At 41.3% G+C, this 24,740-nt stretch overlaps 1 protein-coding gene across 2 annotated transcripts in view; it reads left to right on the top strand.

The window, feature by feature from the left end:
* The window catches only part of UBE2E3 (ubiquitin conjugating enzyme E2 E3), a 54,843-nt gene extending 37,332 nt beyond the window's left edge, over positions 1-17,511 (top strand). For both annotated transcript variants that reach the window (XM_033065049.1, XM_033065050.1), the window contains exons 4-6: positions 12,064-12,196; positions 13,840-13,987; positions 14,997-17,511. In XM_033065049.1, the coding sequence (XP_032920940.1) occupies positions 12,064-12,196; positions 13,840-13,987; positions 14,997-15,094 (379 nt within the window). In that variant the 3' untranslated portion in view covers positions 15,095-17,511. The remainder of the gene's footprint in view (positions 1-12,063; positions 12,197-13,839; positions 13,988-14,996) is intronic.
* Positions 17,512-24,740: the final 7,229 nt, after the last annotated feature.

Here is a 24,740-nt window from a genome sequence, read left to right as displayed (position 1 = left end):
TCCACATCCATAGCACAGTCAGAGCATGGTCAGGCATTTGCTTTGCAATCAGCTGCACATACAGAGATGCTACTAGCTGCTTTCTGTGGTGTTTCAAACCCAACTCTGCCAGCTGGAGGATTCATGTGAATGATGTCTATATTGGGGTCTATATTCCCACTTCGTACTAAATCCATCCAGTTACTTAGTAAGTGTCCCTGTAAGATAGGTTGTATCAAACTGACAGTCTCCTGTGTCAGCAGTCCTGCAGGAACAGAAATACTCAACCAACTCTTCATCTTTTTCATTATATCCCTCAAGAGGAGACATTTTCAAATCATTTCCATCCTTGTAAATTGTAGACTTGAAACTCAATGCAGAGTATATCTCTGCATTGCTGCTAGATTTTATTTGGAATAAAATGCTGTGGACAAAGCTGTTGCCTCTAAGTAAATGTCTGACTTGGTCCACTTCTCTTTTCATCCCCCTATAAGGTTTTATTTTAGATTATCCTCAGTAAGTGCAGCACTTGAGTGGCCATATGCTTGGCAAAACACAGATAATTTACAACTGTTGTTTGTATTCGTTTTTGTAGTTCTGAAGTTATTTGAAAAACACAGCCTAAAGGACTTCTTCCAGAATTAATATGTTTTCACATAAATCTGGAAATGCCCGTATGTCTGCTCAGACCTCCAGAAAAGTGCATTTAGTTCATTAGTTTCATGCTGAAGTGTTAACATTTTAGGTTGTTTTATTAGGAGAGAACAAAGAACTCCTGCCTTGTTGAAAATTTGTTACACAAAATAAGGATGAGGAGGTTCCAAAAGAGCTAATGCTAAGCATTGGAAACTGGATGAAGTTGTACAGATTGGAAAGATTTCCAAGACATCTGGTAATTAGCTTCCAGTTCTTACGGAGTCCTGCCCTGTGACAGCTACTGCTTCTTGTGGTGAAGGGAGAACAGGAGTGAGAGAAGTGTAACTCCGAAAAGCTGGACCTTTGTGTTCACAAATTGTCAGTGGGCTATTGAAAATTCTATGAGTACCCCTTTGGAAAACTAACTCCTACAAAAAAAAATACCCAGTATTTCTGCCATTGTAGGATTGTCTTTTGTTGTGGCATTTGCTTGGCATGATGGGGAGAGAGAAAAAGCAATCAAAAAGCTCTTTATGGCTTTCCCTGCCCAAGCAGCGTACCAGTCTGCCCCACACCAGCTTGCTGTTCTCCCCAGGGGCTGCACCACAGCTGGGAGTTGCTGGAGCATGACTGGCTGGTTACCTCCCCTGCCCAGCCCAAAATGCCAGAGAGGCTGGGCACTGATGGCAGAGCTGGCACCTGGCAACCTTCCCCAGGGAAGTAAGGGAGCATGCTTGGGTGCAAGAGACTCAGAGCCAGGCCGGAACTTGATCCTTTCGTTATTATTATAATTGTTGTTATTATTACTACTACTATTGTTATTTTCCAGCACTGTTTTTCTGGTTTCATTAAGGAAAATTTACACAAGAAAGAAAACTTGCCATTTGAGTTAGTTTTCAATAAGTTGTTTTAGGAAGTTGTCTCTTGGAGCACTTATCTACACCTGGTTGTAAGGTAAGGGGTGTTTGTGGGGTTTCTGAAGTTCAGATGTATAAACCTTCAAGCACTGAATGGGGATTGCTGAGACCTGGTGCTTTGGTTACCTGTCAGAGATTTGGGAGACTCTTCTGTACCCCATTCTGTCCTTTACCCATGCAGTCACTTTTATCAAGTCATTGCCCTGTCATATTTATTATTCTTTGTGTAAAACAGGATATTGATCGTGTCTTAGATATCTGCAGTAAAAATGGTTAAGAATGAAATTATATATTTACTACTACTTTTGTTTTTACAAATATTTTACCATCTGAACATCAGCAGTCAGTCCCAGCACACTCACTACTAGTAAAAATGTTTATCTTTTCAGCTCTGAGTCTATTAAGTGCCATGAGCAGACAGCCTGTCTTAAGTTAATTTTTATAGCAGTGCATACTTAAAAATTAGGCATTTGCAGCAGAGAAAAAGCTTTATTGAGATTTGTTATCAGAAAGAAAATTATTTTTCCTAGACTGCAAATGTAAGCCAATGTGTGGTTAATGGTGTTCACTAAATTATACTGACTGAAAATATGAAGGAAGTAGAGTTATGTATGAATATATAATATTAGGACATGTTGGAAGAGATTATACTTAATTTGTATATAACCTGATGAATTTTGCTGCAGTAGACATTAAGCTTATTCTTTCCACTGATAAATCATGCTTATAGTCTCCAATAAAAGCCATACACAGTGTGAGCCTTTTCTTAAGATCACATCTATTCCATGTCTGTGTTGTAGCAGTATCTAATTCCTGAGAGTGGTGCAACTGGTGCAGCTACCTGAGCTATTGGAAAGAAGGATTTAGCACCCAGTATCAGTGCTGTCCATGTGTTTTTGATCTGCCCAAGGTCTGAGCTGCTGTATCCTGCAGGCAGTAAACTTCCACTTTCCAGCAGCTGCCTGGAATCTGGGCTGTGGGAGAAAATGACTTTCCTTATCATGGAGTTCCAGCATATCTTAGTCTAGTTGTACCAGTGGTCCAATTCCTTGGGGGTTGCAAATTCCCTGGCTGTCCTGAGCAGTGGCAGCTCCCTTAAGAGGAGAGGTACAAGCCCTGGTCCCCAGGCTAACCCAAACAGTCTCTGCTCCTTACATTACAGCTATATCCACAGAGAACATTTGCTTTGAATATTAAATTACTATTGGTAGAGGAAGAAAAGTTGGGCTGGATCTGGCTTTTCAATAAACAATTTTTACTAGGTGAGACTTGTTTCACTCAGATGTTTATTGACCTTTCTTTCCCCTGAAATTATGCTTATTTTCACATATTTTTACATTATTTTTCTTCAGTGTAGTACACCTTTGTGGAGTAAAATTAACTCATATCAGACATTGATTTCTGTGTATTTGTATGCATGATGCTTTCTCAATTCCCTTGAATTGTTCTGCTTTTGTAACTGAAGTTGGTATTCCTAGAGTGTTTTAATGCTTTTTTATCCACAAATTACATTTATATATTCTCTGTACCAAGTGTTGCTTCAGCTCTCTCTAGTTCTGTATTACACAAAACAGATTCCTATCCTCATCTGCTTTTGTTTTGAAGCCTCCAAGCACTCATGTTTAACTAGGTAAGTGGACATTGTTGGGCCAACCCAAATGGAGCCTGCCCTGTCCTGGTACAGAGCAATTAATGCTCACAATGTTAGGTCACTCTACAAATGACATACTATATGAACATTGTGGAATGGTGTCAGAGAGAGGATCCTGAGCCCTGACTTTATCCCTGCTGTAGCTCTGAAATTGCACACGCAGAATATAATTCCAGCATGTGTTAAGCCAGTTTGGGTTGAGCTGCTGCAGCCCCCACTTTTGTCCTCCTCCCCAGTGCAGCAGTACTTATGCTGGTGCTGGCATCCAAGCCAGTCTGCAGCCAGCTGCTGCTTCCAGGAGTCTTGGCAACAATCACTGGTTACTTCTCAATCTGCTCAGCACCACAGAGCAATTAATATTAAATAATAAATTAGATATATAAAAATTGTCAGCAATGATGAACTTGTCCCCTTCATGGAATGTGAAGCTTATCGTCATTTTGCTCTAAGCCAGAGTTCTGGTGTTCATTTCAGTGGAAAAAAAAAAAAAAAGTGAGAAGCTCATTCAGGCAGCCCTCAGTGTAGGAAATTTTGTTACCCAGTGTGAAAACATAACTAAAGGCAAACCTGAACATTGAACTGTTGTGCTGATCGAGGTTCTTGAGTTTTGCCTAATCACGTTCACACCCCTTCAAAACAAGTAGCTACTTTCAATTCAACTAGTCCACATGGTGACCCCAAGCATGTTTGGAAAGGAGGTGGACTTGAGTAGGTGTCCATATTGTGTTCCAGGTGGAGAAAATCTTGGTGTATGAATTGGCAAAGAACAATTATGTTTTGAGAAATACAGCCTTTGTCTAGTTACAGATTTGCATCAGACTTACGGCTTCAAGGTAGGCATCTAACACAGAGAACTATGGCACAGCCTCTTCTGGTTTGTTAGGCTGTGCAGTCTGATGTGGAGCTGGATAGAGGCAAGAGGAAGAAAGTATTTAAAAGTAATAATAGGAAGCCTCTGCTAGAAGGTCAAGAAGACTGGACCAAGAACTTAGAGGCTGAAAATACAGACTTCTTTTGAATGAAAATATTCAGTTCATGCTACAAGTTAGCATTCAGGAAGTTAGTTATGAAACAACTCTAAGTACAGAACTGATATGCACGTATTAAAGGTCATGAAATCCCCAAGTAGGTGCTTCTTATTCAGAATGTTAATGTGTAGTGATGGAGGCAATCTGACTGATTGGTTTTGTCTTTACCTCTGTGTGGGCAAGCTGAAACTTATTTGCTGAATTTGAAAGCTGATTTTTTAGGGGAGGGGGAAAGGCAGCTTCTAGCTCTATTGTTGTGAAGTGTTAGAGAAGCCCAATCCTGGACATCCTGGAGGCAGAGGAGTAGGTTCCACTGTGGGAGCACTGGGCATGTTGGGTGTTCATCTTCTTGACAGGTGGATACACACACATTTCAGTGAAGGTGACTTCTCAGCAGTTCTCTCTTTTTTGGTCCTTCATGAAGTACCTGAATAAATCATGTTCTATAAATTGCGCTTTATCCTTTTACGATATTAGAATCAAATTTTTCCACAACATTAACGCTGTTCACAAGTTTAATCACAGAGTGCCTTTAGGCATGAATTGTGGGATGGTGGTGGTTCTCTAATTCACCAATGTGCTTTCTGTCTTGAAAAACACTGTTCATAGATGTTCCTTTCAATTTTTGGATGAAGAGACCATCCTTAGAAAACAAGACATAATCCACAGAGCAGTAGAAGATTGAAGAAAATGGGAACTGTGTACCCGCTAGATAAATTTCTTCAATAAAGTGATTTGGCCCCAGTACAAATTGAGCTTTGTATCAACAGCAAGAAAGTAGTGTTTTGACACTAGTACTACAGGTCTTTCCACACTGATGAAAGGGAGCTGGTCTTTTATGCTAAATTAAAGCTTTGCTATTATGAACACATGGCGGAGTAGCAGGAAATGTTTCCCTTTACTGACTGTCCTGTCCTATGTTTTATTAGGTAATGTGGACCATTTCTCCAGTGTAGGCATATGGGAGGGATTTCTGTGCATATTTCAAGTTAGTTCCTGCTGAACATTTGGTTTATTTTAAATTTCTTCATGCCTATGACTCCTGAGATTTCTGTGTTCCGAAACAACTCGTATTTGGTATACTTCTTTGTATGTTGTCTGGGTACAGCTCCTCTGTTAAGGGCATAGACATAGACAATCTGATGTGTTTTGTTACATGGTTTAGGTCAAGTATTTCTGTTCTAATTTAGCAGACTGTGTTCTGGTATTTAGTTATTTTCAAAAGGAAAATTACAGGAATTCTGCCTTTATAATTGGCTAGGGTTGTTCTGGAAGATGGAAAGGACCTGCACAGACTTCTAACAGCAGCAAGAAAGGTCCTAGGAACAAGCAAGAATACAAGGAGGAAAGTAATCTAAAGCTATTGTAGCAATGAACCAATTTAATGGGGCTTTAGGCAGTGGAAAAACTGCAGCTTTCCAACATACATTCCTTGAGTTTTCAACATATTATAGCTTTGATGGAATTAGCAAATGATTTGTTACTTAGCTTCCTTTGGTAAGAACAGTGTATATTCTTCCACTAAAGGCAAGTCTGGCACTGGAGGTTCTACTAGTCTAAAACTCATCTTTCCCTTCAGGGTGATTTAGAGCAGATCTGCACTGGCTTAGATCCCCTGATGGTAGAATGTGACCTGAGCCAAGCACAGATATGTGGTTACATTTCTAAGCCAGAGCAAGCAACTAAAGTTCATGCTGTATTCTGTCTGCAGGAGGGCCAATGACACTTGATTAAGCATTAAGCTAATAATCCATAGATGGATTTTGAACATGTATGGTTTGGCCAAGTTAGTTTAGGCTGGATCAGCACTTTGCTTGGAGTAGCCATGCTGTTTTTGAGGAGCTCTCAAGTTCCACTTGCTTTGCATTGAACCATGTCCTTGGGCACAAGTCCTGCACTGCTTTACAACCAGCTGAATTATCAGGGGATCCATGAAGTAAAAATAGGTCTTACTTTTTTTCTTTCCTTTTTTAATGCTTATTTCTAGATTTCATTCTTAAGGACATAATAGACTTTAGAGAAGTGACAGAAGGAAAGATTTGTACACCAAGCTAGATTCTTGTGTCCTCAATTCCACAGAGCCTCTGTGGATCTGCTAGAAGCAGTAAATAACCTTTTCCAGCAGACAAATGTAGCAGGTAGTTCAGTGGCAGGTAAAATAAAAACAGTTGTAACTATATAAAGAACACAATTGACTGAAACTTTTTCTTTGTTAAGAATTGTACATAACATGTAAACCTTAATAATAGTGAGCACCTTATCGAAAGGTGTTTTCTGCATGGTTTTGATACATTGCTGTAGACAGCTCTCATGTGTCCAACCTTAGAAAAATGCTGTAATCCTAAAATTAGGGCACTAGTTGTAGCTCTTGCCAGTGAAACCAAATGCTTTCTGTGTCTGTAGGATGTAGTACCCGGATTCTGTAAGTAGAGGTGCTTAGGCACTGGTACTGATAATGTGAATGCTGAGAAGAAGCATTCCAGAGAGCCTTGTAAACAAGGCATTGAAAAATAAGGAAAATGGAAATTGTTATCCATGCTTGTCACAGGTCACGGAACTGAAAGCCACCCACAAACATGCCTTTTAATTAATGTTCATTCCCATTCTTGCACTCTATAACCAAAGCCACTAAAGTGCCTCCATACTTGGAAAAGAGAATTAAAACAAAAGGAGGATAATGGATAAATTTTCTTCAAAATGTTAAAAATATCAAATCAAGAAAATATTTTGAGCATTTTCTATTCCCATGCTTAACATTAAAACGTAACTACTGGTAAGTTATTTGTGCTCTCTCCAGGCCTCACTGAGCAGCTCAGACAAGCTTCCACCAGCTAGAGATCCTTTGGTTGCTTGTGAGATTATTTTTTGTTCTTTAATTACCAGAAGCATGACAGTGTGTATCTGTAGCTAGATAAAAAGGCAGTGTGCTTCAAGATAGGGTTGTCTAGCTCTGTTTTCACTCACTTTCTCACTGCATGGAGGGGTGAGGAGGATTTCTCAAGTGCTGAGCTTAGCAGCTTGAGTTAGGAGCCAAGCTCCCTATGCTGTTGGTGAAAAGTGGGTGTTACCAGAGGGAGATGGAAAACACTGGTGTTAGTGAGTATTTAGATAATCCTACATGATAAATATTAATCTCCACCTCTGTGATAAGCTGAAGTTACCTGATCCTGGGGCATTTTTCTTCCACTGGAAATGAGTTCATCAAGCTCAGAAGCTGAGATGGTGAAGCAGGCAGACTCCCTACAAATGGGGCCTGTGTATTTGCCTGAATTGTATATGCTGATGGGATCTGTCACAGCCCCTTTAGCATCTCATGGTGTCACACTGAACTAGATCATCCAATGGCTTTAGCTGAGACAGTGGTGTCCAAAACACAACCTTTTGTGCTGGTAACATCCTGAGTGCCCTTCTTCCAGCAGGATTTGTAAAAGTCAGTTTCAAAGCTGTGTTGAAGATTTTGCAAAACTATACTGTAGCAGTATGAAGTAGATTTTCCAAGCACAAGGTTGTGGAACATGCTTGAGGGCATTTTTCTTTCTTTCCTTAGTACCTTCACTTGAAATAAGAAAGATCAAAAGAGGTATCTTATTCCTCTCTTAAACCACTGTCTTCACTTACACTGCTGTAAAAATTACATAGTGACAGAGTCGTGGCTGAGCAGTCTGTGAAGGACTTCCAAGAGTTTTACTTGTACTGAATCTCATTTTGAAATAAACATTTGGGAAGGATGGAGGGAGGTCTTTCCTTACATACTTCTCACCCTAGGTGCCCCATTTGGTTTGTTGACTGCTGCCTTTGCAATGACCAGTAGAGATCTTCTCCAGCCTACTTGTGTATCACACCTGAGGGTGGAGCCTTTGAGAGAAGAGCGTGAGGGAATATTCCACCACTTAAACCTCTGCCATGCAGGCAGACTAGTACCTTTAATTTTATGAGTCTGACTCTTCTGGAGTCTGACAGACTTTACTGTTGGAAGCTTCCTAAAAACAAGCACACCCACCCCACAATTGTATGCCATTGCAGACCCATATTCTATATCATAATAAAGCATAACACAGAGTTAACATCACATCTAGCCAAATTACATTTTCCTTCATCCTTTTTCATCTCAATTAGCAGCCTCAGTACTATGAAGTTGCATTCTGTTGCCAGATTTAGAGCCCTGTGTTTTAGAGGAGTGCTGTTGACAGCAGTGCATTTAGCAAGTACAGAAAGCAAAATGCTACCAGCATCAAGTAGATTGGAAATTTCTTGTCCTAGTTTCTCGTCCACATTTAGTTCCATATAGGCAGCTTCAGTGCATTGTGAGTTAATGAATTGTAACAAAAGCTGGACTTGGATTTTTGTAACCACTGCACTGGGAGTCTAACAGGCTTCTTGCTGGTGTGAATGCTACCACATCCACGTGAATGGTCTTAACACAGTGCTGGAAAAGCTGTTCTTCATCTTCGGGAAACTTTAGAGCCGGGTCTCAGCAGAATTAGGTTTGAAAGACCTGGTGTGAAACCACGGGCCCCTCAAGTTTAACCTCATGTCTTTCCAAATTCACCATCTGAAGTCACACTTGTAAATTAAACCTGTTCAGTGAACTAGCTTGGCTACAGCATGGTTATAAATCCTTTGTCTTGTCTGAATCAGGTATATATCCCTTAGTGAAGTGGCATAATGAATATTTGCTTAGGAAGCAGATGCAGCCAGTTCACTCTAATTTATTTTTAAAAAGCAATTAATCATTAATGTATGTAGTAACCTCCCTTAATTTTGCAAATAATATTTTGTCATTTCAATTAAATTGTGTTGTTATTTTGTCCAAGTTTCTTTTTGGCCCATATTGGAAAAAAATAATCAAGTGGATTTTTTATTGCAAATGAAGTATTGGTGCCTATACGGAATTTGTGATGTTCTGAAGCTGATTTAGGAGGACAGCACTGTTAGCAGGAGATCACTGCAGGGGCTGCTGCTGCTGGGAATGGGTCTGATGTCTGCTGCTGAGTCCTAGAGAAAGTGCACTTGTTTGCTTCCAGAAGAGATTACTTTGGCACATACACACAAGACAGAAGTGGAGTATGGCTGGCTGGGGATGACTCCTGGTGGAAATACCAGGTTGTCAAAGCCAAGTGAGATGTCAGCTCTGGTCTGTAGTCTTGTGTCTCCTCAAACCAATAATGTAGCAATTGCAGGGATTTTTAGGCTGCTAGTGAAGCAGGGGTGTCTTTTACACCACTGGAAGTGATACACTGTTTCAGCTGTTAAATGGAAATTTAACAAATCTCAATCAGATGTAATGATTTAACATTTTAAAATTTACTCCTTTCTCTAATGCAGTTATTGTTGCAGCTTTGTGTTTCTGTTGGCATTGCAGCAATCTTTCTTCAGCAGTTAGGATGGATTTCACACATAGCATTTTCTTCTGTTACAAGGTTAGGGCCTTGCAACCCTTCTCGTGTTGTAGCCTGATCCTTTCCAGTATTGCTGGTGGTAGCATGGAGGAGAAGAGCAGATAATAACAGGCAGAGGGCCATGGCACTGGGCTTGTGGCTACCAGCTCATGGATGCCCATGCTCTGACTTGCCAAGTGATTACCAGATAGTTTGACCCTGGACTGGCACTGCAGTTAATCGTGACTGATTCATTGGGCTGAAACATGTCACTGATTTGATACATCCATTTCATTAATTTCATTGAATTGCATCCAGCTGTTGGAGGTCTGTGAAAGAAAGGTACCTGACATGCAGGGCAAGAGCACTAATCTCTGCATTAAACTATAAAACAGTCATTAGGACATCTAACGCTGAAAGTGATTTGCTCCACAGAAATTTGGTTTTCAAGCACAATACTAATTAGCTATAAGCTTGATGAATGTCAAGAATTAATTGAAACATTTCAGTGGCCTGTGTGGGTTTTAAATATTGCCATTATTGAATATTTTCAGTTCTTACACTAATTGCTTTTTAGCAAGCATGAATAAAATTATGTTCTGGAATGACTGAAGGTCATGGCATTACCAAAGATGGAATTATTTGCTTCTAGATTTCCCTTTATTTCCATTAAAATGTATCTGGCATTTTCCTTCCACTTTTATGGATGCATTGCAAATAAATAGTAAGATTTTAGACCCAAACTTTATTTTTGACAGCACTTGTGGTTTTTTATTTTCCTAGCTGTGCTCTGGAGGCCAGCATTCTTATGTTACCTGCTTTCATTTTGGCAACAGGAAAATAGCTACAGCTTCGTAAAATAGTTTTTGTTTTTAATTAAATAGGGTGTGATTATTTTGTCCTGTTTGTGAATGAACTGCAACATTTGGTACATGAAACATCTACAAGATAAGAAAACATTTTGGAAAATTACGAATTGAAAGAGAATTCATAATCAAAACCAACATTTTCTTCTCAAACGTGATCTTAATGTAAAAATAGGTATATTTTGTGTGGAGATTGCAGATCCACAGTGCAGACTGCTCATATTCCTTGTCTCTGATGAGTGTCTCCATGTTTGACTACACAGTAAGGATGAATGTCCAACGTGTCGTGTTACAGACTGCAGACATGTATATGACAAACATACATATGACAAATACATGGGGTGACATGACATAGGAGGAGCCTTAACATTTGTAGGGAGTTTCCTCTGTGTGTCCAGCAGTTCCAGAAACCACAAATTCCCAGGCTCCCAGTGGTGCCATGCTCTGTCACTCGCTTCATGTGCAGTCAGGTGTGACAGTTCCCGGGCACCACAGAGGGAGAAGGGTGGGGCTGCTTCAGCATTTTGGGAGATAGAGGTGGTGCCTGGGATACTGCCCAGGTGGGGAGAACTGGAAGGATCTTTGACACTGCTCTGTCATGACTTATCTGCATAGATGTGATCAAGCCACTGTCTGTGTGAGCTCAGTGCTGTTGCTTTCCATAGCAGTGAGTTCATTAAGTTTGGCTCTCAGCAGGGTGGGTTCAGGACCCTTTGTGGAAGGTTAGGTTGATTTTTATCCAGGCTTGCTAAAGATTTTATTTTTTGGTGGTTGTTTCTTTGGGGGGAGAGGGGGAGGGAAAGGTTTATTATTTGGTTAGGGTTTTTTGTGAGGAGGTTAGATGGTTACTGTGTGATAATAGCATTAATGCTTGCTCAGAAGTTGAGAAAATGCCAGTTCATTATCCATTCTTATAATAATTAATCATGCAGTAACTCTTCCCCTAGTGAGAAATGCATTCTTAAAATAAAATATTTTTGTCTCATTGTCTCAATCCTGATTGCCCAGAGGCATAATACAAATATATCCTGAAGAAACAATTATTTGGAGTGACTGCTGCAAGAAGCTCAATTCCATGTTACTTGAGTCTCTCCCTTCCCTAATTTTGCTGCCCAAGGGTGTAACATTTCACTCTAGCCTATGAAACAAGTGGCAATAAATGTGTATCAATATACTTGAAAGCTGCATTTTTTATGAAGGTGTGATCTGTTAAATGCTTGGAGAAAACAAACGTGGTCAAGATGTAAAATTCCTTTTGTGTGTGAATATGATGGCTTTGAAAGGCTGATGTTGAAAGGGTGATGTACAACATGAGAGCAACCACATACTCAAGAAAATAGTTCTGGGGATACATTTTGCACAATGAAAAACCAGTAGTTCATAGTCATTTTGTTTCATTGCTGTTTCTCCAAAGGGACAGCAGAGTACCCAGCTTTTGTGCCAGTTTAAAACACCAAGGCACTGAAATCAGCTGGAAATTGGACAGGTGTTAAAAATAGTCCAGTGGTTTATATTAAATAAAATGAAAGCTGAAGGAAATCCATAAAATGTCTTTCTCAAAGGTACCTCTGACTCTTTCTTTCCCTCTCCTCTTTTTTCTTGACACAGTGCCGGTCCTAAAGGAGATAACATTTATGAATGGAGATCTACTATACTTGGACCTCCAGGTTCTGTGTATGAAGGAGGCGTTTTCTTCTTGGATATCACATTTTCATCTGATTATCCATTCAAGCCACCAAAGGTAAGGGTAAGGTTTTTATTGTGCTTATCATTTTTTCACGTGAGAAGAATGCAGCGCGCAGCCTAGTGAGTGCTCATCGCTTTCTGAAGATCAGATTTGTTTATGGTCTCTTGAAAACTACAAGGTCTAAAATCTTGGCTTGTAGTCTCAGAAAAATCCTCTCTAATTTACTTCTTGATCACCACAGTCAGTACTGATTTCCAAACTTCACCAAGTCGTAAATGAGATGATAATTCTGATCAAGAGGTAAGATTCAAGAAATTTTAGTTCTAGTAGAAGACAACACAAGACTTTTTTATGTTTCCTTCTTCTCATTCTAGCTACTGAAACAGCTATATTATATTAGATTCTACATTAAATATTATCATGTAATTTTTAACAAAATAACGAAAAGCTGCAATGTTATATTGTTATAGATTTAAATTGGGTAAATTAGTGTGATGAATTTCCATTATTTTAAAATGTCTATTTACTACTGCTAAAATCAGCAATCTTGTTTGATAATGTTTTTGAGCAAAAGCTCTTTTTATTAAATTTAACTAATCTTAAATTAAAATGTCAATTCCTTGCTCAGAAATAGTATGGACACCTAATAAATTGTCATTTACTGATGTATATGAAAGAGTTGAAAGGTCATTCCCTTTTCCCCTCCCTTACTGCCAAATTCAACTCTTGACCAAGTCACCAGAAGAGACACTGCAAAACTCTCACAACTAAATACATTTTACCACACAACATTCTATGGCTTACAGCTTTGGGGGCTGTAACTTTTTTGATTCCCAGAATGATTACAACATGAAGAATATATACTCTGTATTTCACACTTCTCTTCAACCCACAGTATTTAATATGTTCTGAATAAAGAATGTTATACTGAAGGGATGCAGATTTAGACAAATTCCTTATTCAAATCTTGTAGGTTTTTTAGAGCATATTTTATGAATTTTCAGGATACATTGTGGATTCCACTCTGCCCCCATCAGTATGAAAAATTTCCATATTTTCTCGTGCTTTGTGTAATTGAAGCAGTTATACATTTCTCACTTCTTATTTGTGCAGAATGTTCACATGTTCTATCAATATTAGTCTGAAATAATTTAAAAACAAGGATGGAATTAGTGTAATAGCATTGTTTTGGCTGTATATTATATTCTGCCTAATGAAGGGTAAGGACAAAGATTTCATTGTTAATTTAACAAGACTAAATTTTCATGGTCTGTATTTAGGCTTTTGAAAGGAAGAAAAAGATCTAATACTGCACATGCAGACAAATTCTGTGTACTTCTTCACCTTCGGAAACCACAGTAAAGTTACATTTGTGATTAGAATGTTCTGACATGTGGTATGCCAATTAAATAGCTTTCATATTATAATGTAGGTCCTGATTTTTGTACCATACAGCAAGCCTGTGTGAAAGCAGTTTATGCCCCTAATCTCATCTCAGTAGGTTTCTTAAAGGCAGCCCTGGCTATAGAAAATGGTCACTCTTCTGTTAAACAGTTGAGGTTGGGAAGCCAAGCAGTGAGGAGCTGTCTCTGCAGAAACTCTGCAGGGCTGGGAGTCCCACAGGCTGCTCAGAGCCAAGGGGGCCATTCCTGGGCGGCACTGAATGACTCTCTCTGTCTCTTACGCTCTGATTCCAGGTTACTTTCCGCACCAGAATTTATCACTGCAACATCAACAGTCAGGGAGTCATCTGTCTGGATATCCTGAAAGACAATTGGAGCCCTGCTTTGACTATTTCAAAGGTTCTGCTGTCTATTTGTTCTCTTCTGACAGACTGCAACCCAGGTGAGAAGCTGATAGTTCACTGGGAGACTTTCAGTCGTTTGACTTAGTTGCCATGGAATGTAATTTGTATATTTGATTGCATGCAGATTAAATAAAATCTAATATTTTTTTAATTTGCGATGAAGCACTCCAGATTGGATGTGGTCCCACTTTTAATGGTGTGTTTCACTCTTGTGACATAACAGAAATTAAATATCACTAAGTCCTTTTTTTTTTCCAAGATGCGATGGAGAAAATAACCTGATGTCATTGAAGGGCTGTATTGAAGGAGCTGCAGCAAATGAGTATTCAGTCTTGGAAAGGAGAAACATTCTCCTGAGTTATAAATCCTGCATGTCAGAAGGGACTTTTTAGACAGCAGTTGCAAGGTTTAATCTTGCAAATGTGAGGGAGGTGATGTTCAGAGAGAACTCTCTCTTTTTCAAATGGACTTCCTTGATCCTGCAAGGGAGGGGGAGGAGCTCCACTGGAAGCAGAGCAGAACCTCAGCAGCAGCTGTGTGACCAGTCATTAGGCAGTGGGTGCTAATTGCCTGCGGTCAGGGCAGGAACTGAGCAATAGTGCTAAGGCAGCATTCCTGTACAGAACGTGGTCACGGTTAGGGGGAAATGGATCAGCCTGTCGGGTGGCGAGGCTTGGTGACTCCTGAGGCGCCTCCCCTCGGTGTGTTCTGCAGCCCTGATGCTCTAACTCACACTGGCCTGTGCACCTCCCTGACAGGAGGGTGCCAGGCAGTGCTCGCTGAATGTCTCCTACAGAGCACCTGCCTGAGGCAAGATTCATTCATATGCAGATAACTACAATAGATTTTCCTGTTTTCTTTTTCGAATGTTTGTCGAGCATTGTTCATATGTGCTTTCTTGGAAATGTCTTATATGATAAGAGCTCTTTATTTCTCATCTAAACTATATTTTGGAATGGATGCTGTGTTTTAAAGTGTGTTTTTGCTTGGGGATTTTTGTTACTTGTGGGAGATGGATTCTGATGCGTTTTCTCCTGCCTTTTGCAGCTGACCCTCTGGTTGGAAGCATAGCCACTCAATACCTGACCAACAGAGCAGAACATGACAGGATAGCCAGACAGTGGACCAAGAGATATGCAACATAAATGACAAACTACTTGTGCAGTGTGAAGGTGCAGAAGGCAACTTTGCAGTGTGCAACAAATCTTTATAGCCTTTACAATACGGACTTCTGTGTATATGTTATACTGATTCTACTCTGCTTTTATCCTTTTGAAGACTGGGATACTGCCCCCCAAAAAGGTAAATGCTATCAAGAGTAGAAGTTTGTAGCTGTAGATTAGTTATGTTTAAAATGCCTACTTGCAAGTCTTGCTTCTTTGGGATATCAAAATGTATTTTGTGATGTACTAAGGATACTGTTCCTGAAGTCAACCAAATATTATAGTGCATTTTAGCCTAATTCATTATCTGTATGAAGTTATTAAAGGTAGCTGTAGATTACTAGGAATTATGTCATTTGTATTAAACCCAGATCTATTTCCAATATGTGGTACATGCTGTTGTGAAAACTGTTTTAACTTTTACCTTTGTCAGTTTGTAATGAAAGGATTTCCTTTTTCCCTTTGTAGCTCAGAGAGCACCCAGTGTATCATCTCAAACACAATAAACATGTTCCCCAAGGAGTAGTTTCTTTGTTTTCCTATTTTAAATTAATATTTTGATAAATTTAATTATAGTAACAAGGCAAGGCCAATGTATCACAGATCCCTGTGGATAATTTTTAAATTAATATACATAAGCAAAGGCTTGCTATTAAATGTTTAATGCACACCTGTGGATTGTTTTAGTTTTCCCTGTTTTGTTTTAACAGAACAAGTGAAATTCCTAAAATTATCTGAAATTAATACTTTTCAAATCTTGCTCAAGTTGAAATGATCACATTTCATATTCTCACTCCAGAAGTTATTGTAGCTGGTTGCTTCAGGGCCAGTCCTGCTCTCAGAACAGCCTGCCTCAGTCTTGCTAGACAAAGATTTTTTGCAGGAGGAGGGCCAAGTTAGAGATAATCTGGTGCTTTTGTTTCTGAGTAAAGCAAGTTGGACTTGCTGACCTAGAGAACTGAGTTATCCACTGAAAAAGGTCTTCCAAAGCATGATTGAACACTGTATCATCTACCCACAAAAGTACAATAAATCTAATCAGATTTCTATGACATAAAAACAGTTGTGGGGCAAATAACCTTTCTTAGCTAGAATGAAATCTGTAAAAGTGTTTTAGACTACCTTTTCCCCCCTTTACTTTCTGCCTTGGAAATTTTGTAACATCTGTAAGTACAAAAATACAGCTTTATAGTACATACAGTTTAAAAGGTAGAGTCACTAATAGTTTTATAATTTAAGCTTTTATAATTTGCCAGTCACAATATTGATGATACAAATTTTAAAAAAAAGACACTTAATTCCTTTAAATGACTTTTTAAATTACACCTAATTTTAAATTTTACAGTCTCCCTTACTACCTGGTGTTTTCAGAGATAACATAGCACTTCCATCAGTAAGATGCTCTGCTCATTTAATATATGAAAACTGAATGTTAAGTTTAAATATTAAAGCAATACAAAAAATGCTAAAGATTTAGTGACCATTACTATACAGGTCCCTGGTTTTTGTATCACATAACCTTTGACCATGAATTGTCCACCCTACTTTAAATATTTCTACAGATGCCTGAAGGTGGCTTGAAGAACTGTGTATCCCAAATATCTCAACCTAGAAGCCAGTCTCTCTTGGTAGCTACAAGATAGCTTTAGAGTTCAGGTTAAAAAGTGCAAAAGGGAATGAGAAACAGGATCTGGCAGGTGAATATGCCTAAGTCAGGTAACAGACTAATGCCAGGAGATGAAGTGCTGGAAATCACTGCCGAAGGTGACCAGAATTTCTTGTCATGTCATTGGATGTGTGAGAAATAGCACAGATTGGCAAAGAAACAAGGGGCTATCACATCGGGCTGCACGTCTAAAGTCTGCTCCCTGCTGACCATTAGTGCACTCGTGGGCCACACGGTGCTCGGACACCACTCCAGTGACCTTCCAGTGGAGAGCAAACTGGGGAGTTCATGCATTAACTGTGTTGCCTACAGAATTTACAGATATTTATATCATAAAATATTATGGTATAAAAATACCAGGTTTAATTCTAATTTTAATGTATTTTGGGTTTGTATTGTACCTATGACTTCAGATACCTAGGTGTACAAATGGGATGCCTTGTTAGTGTTGCCCCATCTTGCCTTCCTTGCAATTGGATCCTTTACACTGAATTCCCATCTTCTTTATTTTTTTCTTTTTTTTTGTTGGTTTGTCATGATTCTGTTCTTTTTTAATGTAGATTTTTTTTTGTGTGTAAATTTTATATTTACTGAAGTAAAGGTTGTTTTTTGTGTAAACATTTAAACTTTAAAAGAAAAAGAAAAGAAGCTAATTTTGTTTCTCAAGTTCTCTCTGCTAAACCATGCAGTAGAAAGAAATTTGTATTGTTAAATAAATCAATTAGTTGTTAAATGAGAATGTGTGTCTGTTTTCATGGGGAGGGAAGAAGCCCTTGCTGGAAATATATCTGCAGCACTGGTTGCAAAGAGCATCTGGTGTTTCAAACTATTTCCTACCTGGCTGTGCTGGGGTGAATACTGTATGCTGCCAAAGAACGGCACTGAGTCTCTTCTAAAATTTTAAGAAGATAGAACAGAAAAATTATTACCAGTCACTGGGCTCTGTATTTGGGAAAAAGTGAACTGAAATGACATTTTTGTGTAAAGCTGAAGATGCTGCACATGCCCTCTTCTCCATTTTGCATGGGCTTTTCTTTTTCTGTTGTCTTTGGGATTTGAATGGGGAGTGCATGCAGCTGGCTGGGAAACTGCCCAAACAGGGCTCCATGATCTGGTGTAAAGAGATCTGGTGTGGAAACCAGCAGTCCCAGCCTGGGACATTGCTGAGGAGTAGATGGGCAAACACCTCTTCAGCTGAGCTGGTGGCTACATTCAGAGCAAAGACAAGGGATGGGTAAGTGTAAGTATTTTGAAAATGATGATACTGCATACGATGGGGAGGCTAATAAATACCAGCCTTGTTTCTGTAACATGTTCTTGGTGTCTCAATGATGTGTGGTGTGCCTTATGTAGAGAGTCTCACTGATCAGTGTTGAGTGGTGATCATACCAAGGCTATAGCCGGGAAGGGAGTCATAGAAAGCAAGACTGCAGGGCAGCCCAAGCCATGGGCCAGGCTTGCACAGCCTCACAAGAAAAGCAGCTGTGCCATGTCGGGTTCATGCTCTGCTCCCTCCCTACCTCTTGGGGAAAAAGGAAACTCTTCCAGGCTTTGTGGTACACCAGTTCCTGCTCTGTAACAGCTTATTTCTGGCCAGGGGGTATAGCAGAAAGTGAGACCAAGCTTCTTCCTTTCTTCACCTTCATGTGTAAGAGCCAGATTTGTGGCCTCTCAGAGGTGTTCTCACCTGCCTGCACCATGACAGGAGAGCTGCAGGGCTCTGACTGAGGGGCTTTGCAGTGGCTGGGTGCAGTTATGAGCCATGGGGCATCCCTGGCTGCATGGCTTCCTCAGGGTCCTGGATCCCCTGGGTCCCCACAGTGCTGAAGGGAAAAAAGCTGCAGACCACAGCAGCTTCTGTGGAGAGCTCATGGCCTTCTGAGCCTGGGGTTTTGTCTGTGTGGGCAGAAGCAGCAAAGGAAGGACTCCTGACTCCATGCTGAAGAATTAATTCCACCTTACCTGCATTTTCTTCAGCAAAAATCATGAATGGATATTTCTGTGAAAGAAGGCTTGTGTGGGAATCCTGGACTGAAGCAGTTGCAAAGGACAGTGACAGTAGTGTGACTAAAGTGCAATTCGATTCAGCCATAAACCAGCATTGTACTTTGGCAGCCTGTGCTATAGCCAGGGAAACAGATGCCTTTGAAAGCTTGGCACTGCTTCATGTACAGCGTCCCTTCAGCTTCTCCTTGGTGGCATCACTTCCATTTATGTTGCACAGTAACTTCCAAGGCTGAACCCCACTCCCTTTCCTTCACTAACCACTCCTGACTGAAAGCGGCTGCCCAGGTTCCAGGACAGCAGGAGGGATTATGTAACAGAGCACTGGTTCCAAAGGGAGAAGCAGGACAACAGCCCTGCTGCCTGACCTTGCTGATGTCAGTGAGAGCTGGACACATTCAAGTGTTCAGCGTGTTCAGCTTAGATGAGAGGGCAGATCATGTACTTGGAAAATAGTGGCTGGAACATCTGCAGCACACTGGGGCTTTTGCTTTTTTAGTCCTTAAAAAGGGAAGCCTGCTTCAGCTCGTCTGTCCTGTCTCTCTGCATGCACAGAGGGCAGCTGAAGGGCAGCTATGACTTCTCTGTTGCTGGGTAGAATAGATGGCATCCAACATATTAGCAACAATTTGGGGATCCTTAAAAATAAAAACTGCCAGGAAGAGGCACGGTATGAAAAATATATGTATCTCTTCCCTTCATGGGGACCACAGACTGCATCTAGAGTGATCTAAGACGTGGAGGGACTGCATGCATGAATATAAATGCATAGAGTTGTCTCATTGCTGCTGTTACTGCTCTTCCACAGCTAGGGTGTGAATGACCCTATCTATTTATACAGTGTTTCTGAGTATTGGGAAGGATTTTGTAACTTTGTGGTCCAAGGTAAATATTATTTAGCTCATTTTACCACCCTAAATTAGTACCATAATATCCTTTTACAGTTAATGCTACAGGTATGTATTGGCTGTGTGAAAAACAGCACTTTGTTAGGTAATTATTTCATGCAACCTGGTATGTGAGTGCTTCATTTTATACTGTGAAAAATAATGAATAATTGCATCTGTTCTCCTGCAGCCCATCGATGATTTTATGTGTCATCATTATTATCAGCTCCTAGTAACCTCTTTTTTTCCAGGCTGGAAAGTCCTCATTTGTTTAATCTCTGCTTATATGGAAGATGCTCTGATTATCCTGGTCACCTTTGTCTGTGCATTTTGTAATTCTGCTCTAGCTAATTTAAAGGTATGAGAGCTCAGCACTGTATGCAAAATATGAGCTCAAAGTTTATCTGGAATAATGTTTTCTTGTTTGATCTGTTTGCTACCAGTTCAGAATGCTTTGCCTCTTTGACCTTTGTTGCTTAGCTAATGCATTCATTAAACTGTTCAGAGAGGCTGGGATCTCTTTTCTGAGAAACAGCTAATACAACCTTTTATGTAGGTCTATCAAATGTCTTTCCCAATATCTACTGCTTTGTATTTATCAGCACCAAATTAATATGTGATTTTATCTCCCACTTCCCAGAAACATGAAATCCTTCATGACTCTTGGCAGTAAATTTCAGTTTAGTCTGCCTTGAGTATTGACTCTGTGTGTGTGCTGCGTGCACCAGGGGTGGGAAGTAACAGCAAAAGTAATAGCAAAGTGCAGTGGACAGGTCTGACTGGCAAGAAGTGATGGGTCCCCGAGGACAAATTATCATCTGGCTTCTGAATGGCACAAATGAAAGCATCTGCCAACCGTTTTCATCAGTCTGGGCTTTGTCTCCCTCTACAGAACAAATGTCAGGTCATTATTTAAAGAGGAGCTCAGCGTGGGTAAATTTCTGGAGTGCTGAATGAGCTGTCATCCTGGAGATTAGTTTTCTGGGATATCATGTAGGTAGACAGGGTGAATCACAACTCTTGTGGGAAACCATTCCTCTGAACACAGCCATTGGATGTATGTCTGAAGGATACAGCTGGGTTGGAAATCTGCAGTCCAGCAGCACCAGGCAGCAACAGCGGGGCTGCAAATGTGGAATTGATAAATGGGAGGGGAATAAAGCTACTGTTGAAGTACAGTGGAGTGTGATGGCATTTCTCACACGCAAGAAGAAAGCTTCGTGCAAGTGCAGAAATCTAGGGTTATGTTTATGTATTCCAGCATTTTAAATGCGTGTACTTTTGTAAAAATTTGCACTAATCTCTTGATACATGCCAGATAAAGGTTACCAGTACTTACAGTTCCTAATTTATAAGCAGTGGACCAAAAGTGACAGGCAAGTTTAAAATTGTGAGGAGAAATATGAATACACCCCGTGCTATTCTGCCCCTGCCTGGGTTTCCCTGTAAACTGGAAAGTGAATGTGCTGCCATTTCACTGGAATGATCAGTTATCACAGAAAAGTGACATTTTTATTCTATTCACTGTTGCTGTTTTCTTCTTTCATCAGTATGGATTTGATGAAGAACTAAAAACATTAAGGCATCAATTAACCTTCATTCATTGCTTCAGTGGATATTTTACTGTAAAATGACCAGAATTACCTTTCTTAAATGAAAACCCTTGGTGTCTAGACCCAGCCGCAAAGAAAAACTAAAGTTAGGACGAAACAAGCCAAATTCTTTCCCTGTTTAATCCAGCTAATTTCCTACCTTTCCATTAAAATAGTTAAAACAAACCCCGTGAGGAGTTTTCCCTCGAGTCGCCTTTCCAGACGCAGCTGTAGGGGCGGGTCGGCGCCGCGAGGTGGCGCTGCCGCACCGGCTACGGCCGCCTCCGGCGGGGCTGAGCGGGACCGAGCGGGGCCGGGCGGGGCTGAGCGGGGCCGGGCGGGGCTGAGCGGGACCGGGCGGGGCTGAGCGGGGCCGGGCGGGGCCGGGCGGGGCCGGGCGGGGCTGAGCGGGGCCGGGCGGGGCTGAGCGGGACCGAGCGGGGCTGAGCGGGGCCGGGCGGGGCCGGGCGGGGCCGGGCGGGACTGAGCGGGGCCGGGCGGGACCGAGCGGGGCCGAGCGGGGCCGGGCGGGACTGAGCGGGGCCGAGCGGGGCCAGCAGCCTCCAGCCGCGGGTGATGGGTGCCTCAGGTGTGCTGTCGGACGTGTCCCCATGCCCCGCAGAGCGGCCGGGGGCAGCGAGCCTGCAGCGGCACCGGGCTGCAGGAGCGCCTCCCCTGCCCGTGGGGATGGATGCACCGCTGCCTGTTCTGCTCACCAGCCGCCGCGTTGCACTCTAAGGACAGACAATTCGCTTTCAAAAGTAGTTTTACCCCCAAGTTAAAATTAGAAGCTGCAACGGTAGCTGCTCCTAGCCCCGTACTCCATCTCTCTCAAGTTCATTAAGCTGTCTAAACCCACAAAGTTAAATAGCACTTACATAAATCCAACAGCCCTAGGGGAACACGAGGCGTAGGGGCACTGGCCGCTGCCTGTCAACTTGCTCATTCTTTCGAAGTGTCTCGCAGACAGACGGACCATATATTTAGAATAGTGGTGCTGCTGCACTTAGATGCCACTGCTTCCAAAGAACAGGCTGTTAAAGAAAATAAACACACAAGTTAAGAAGAGATATTTTCAACTATCTTTCAAAGTTAAATCTTTGCAGATGGATAGATTTAGTCCAGATGGAGTAATATATCATGTTCAGTTTCTATTTTGTTTAGGAAATTAAATTTTAGACTGCTGGCATGGGTCAGTTATTACAGACCACATTCATTCACATGTCCCACTCCAAAAGCAGGCCTTGCTGTGCACTGGCTTTCTCTCAGTAACAAAGGACTCTGATGCTGCTGCTTCCTTTCCTCCTCTGCACAGTCTGTTCTGCTGCTCAGGGTCAGAGTTCATCCAAACCTGTGGCATTTATAAGGGACTACTGCTCTGTAGGCCAACAAGGATTTTCCAGGGATTTTGACATGTATTTGGCCACTTGAAGGGTAACCTCTGCTAAAGATTGTAAATCAGGTAAAGCTCACAGAGGTGGCTTGTGTCTCTCCCAACCTTTCAGCTCCAGTGGTACACTTGCCTACTCAGCCATAGTGCTGTTCCTGTTTACCCCTCCGGCAGCAATTCCCCGGTGTAACAAATGGAGTTGTGCTGCTCTGGCACTCTCTGTTTAAAAATGACTATGGTTAAGTATTTTAAATTTACCAAATTGCTAATGATTTTCAAAGGCTTTAATTGAGTGATTATAGCAGCCATTGATTTTTCAGGCTTCAGCCTGGGCTATAATTCAGACACTCCGCAAAGGAAGTCACGCACAATCGGATTTAGCCATCATTCACAGCGAGGCCTGTGCAATTACCATTGCAAACGTCAGGTATTGTGTTTGCCTTATTAACTTACATTAGGAACCTGTAGTGAAGCTGTGAAACAGCAGTTGTCTTAAGATGTTTCCTGTGGTAGGGTTTTTATTAAAGACATTTACATAGCCATAAACTGCAAAGGAGGATGTTTGATGCAAATTGATGAGATTTATGTTTGAATGTCTTACACTGTCTGCAAATGTGCTAGAAATCCTACAAAAGTACTGCTACATCCACAGACTGCATTGGGAGGAATCAGTACTGCCTGGCTGCGGGCTTTTTAAGGATTTAACAATTTTGACAGTCAGCACCAGTGCTTGGAATGCTGGTTAAAAATGACCAGGTTTTTTGCAATCAGGGATTCAGGTCAGAAGTTGGGCACAGGGCAGGACTGTGGGAGGTCTCATGGCACTATTCCTCCGCCCTAGGCACTGCATGGCCTGTCTGCCCCATCCATAACAGTGATGCTCCCCAGAGACAGTTGCTACTGCATGAGGAACCTTCCACCTGTTGTTAAGTCTGGCTGGACATTGGGAACCTTCAAATTTCCTGTTAGAGAGGGAACTACAAAGAGAGGATGAGCATTTCATGACCCAACTCCATTTTTTTTGTATAGTGACAGTTCAGAGCTGTTAAGAAACATTTGCCATACAGTAATATAAAAACACTCATAAAATGAGAATCAAATGAGAAGGTTATTTGAGAACAATTTGAAAGTGTAATGAAAAACTGTTCTTTGGTATTCAAGCCCAGCTCTTCAGAGGGAGTGGGTGAGGTCCTTGCAGTGTCCTCAGACTCAAACATTTGTGAAACATGAAGCCCTGGAGATGGGAAGGTTTAAAATTCCGCAGGGTTACTACCTGGTCTGACCTGCCAGAACTGACTTTTACTGTGAGGAGATGACTGACTCTTGGAATCTAAGACTAAAGATTCTTTTTCATTGCAGACAACTGAGGGAGCAGAATTAGCTCTTTTCAGGTCTTGTTCCCCTGTTACTTTCACCCTTAGGTTTACAGCTTTCCTGCTTTTGTTGCCCTACAATTGTCTCTGACTTTCCCAGCCATTTTTAGTGATGCATTGGGAAAGAGACTTTGGGAGCTGCTTCTGCTGGTTTAAGACCAACTAATTTACTGTAGTAAGTGCCAAGCAGGCTGCAAGCACCAGATGAGTATACACCTTCCGTGTGGCATTTGTACTATGCACCAGTACAAAAGATTTTTCTCCCAAGACCATCCTTCACTGATGTTTTCTTTACCACCAACTTTAAGCACTTTGAAAAAAGAGCTAATTTCCTTCAATTTGTTATTATGAAATACTAATGTGAAGGTAGGGGTTCAGTCTTAAATTAATATAAGGTTAGCACTCCCGGCGGCTGAGTGATGGGGAAGCAGAAGCGGCTCTGGCTGGCGCTGGCATGCAGAAGGTCCCTGGAGGCCATCACACTGGCAAGAATTATTGCCTGAAGGGCAATTACATTGGCAAGCATCAGCTGGAGCACCGTGCACCCTACTTTGTCACCTCATCATGCCAATTCATGCCGCCAGCTTTGTTCTGACACCCATCCTCTATCACAGGAGCAGGTGGCAAGGAGCCAGCTACGCTCAGCATGGGGGTCTCTGCTCCTCAGAGAGCCAGTAACTGAGGGCCAGCTCAGCCTCCACTGTGGCTACAAAAAT

This window comes from Catharus ustulatus, chromosome 7 (assembly GCF_009819885.2).
Source record: "Catharus ustulatus isolate bCatUst1 chromosome 7, bCatUst1.pri.v2, whole genome shotgun sequence".
In the NCBI taxonomy this organism is placed as follows: domain Eukaryota; kingdom Metazoa; phylum Chordata; class Aves; order Passeriformes; family Turdidae; genus Catharus; species Catharus ustulatus.
The sequence above is the reverse complement of the archived record's forward strand: the minus strand, read 5'-3'. Positions and strand labels throughout refer to the sequence as shown.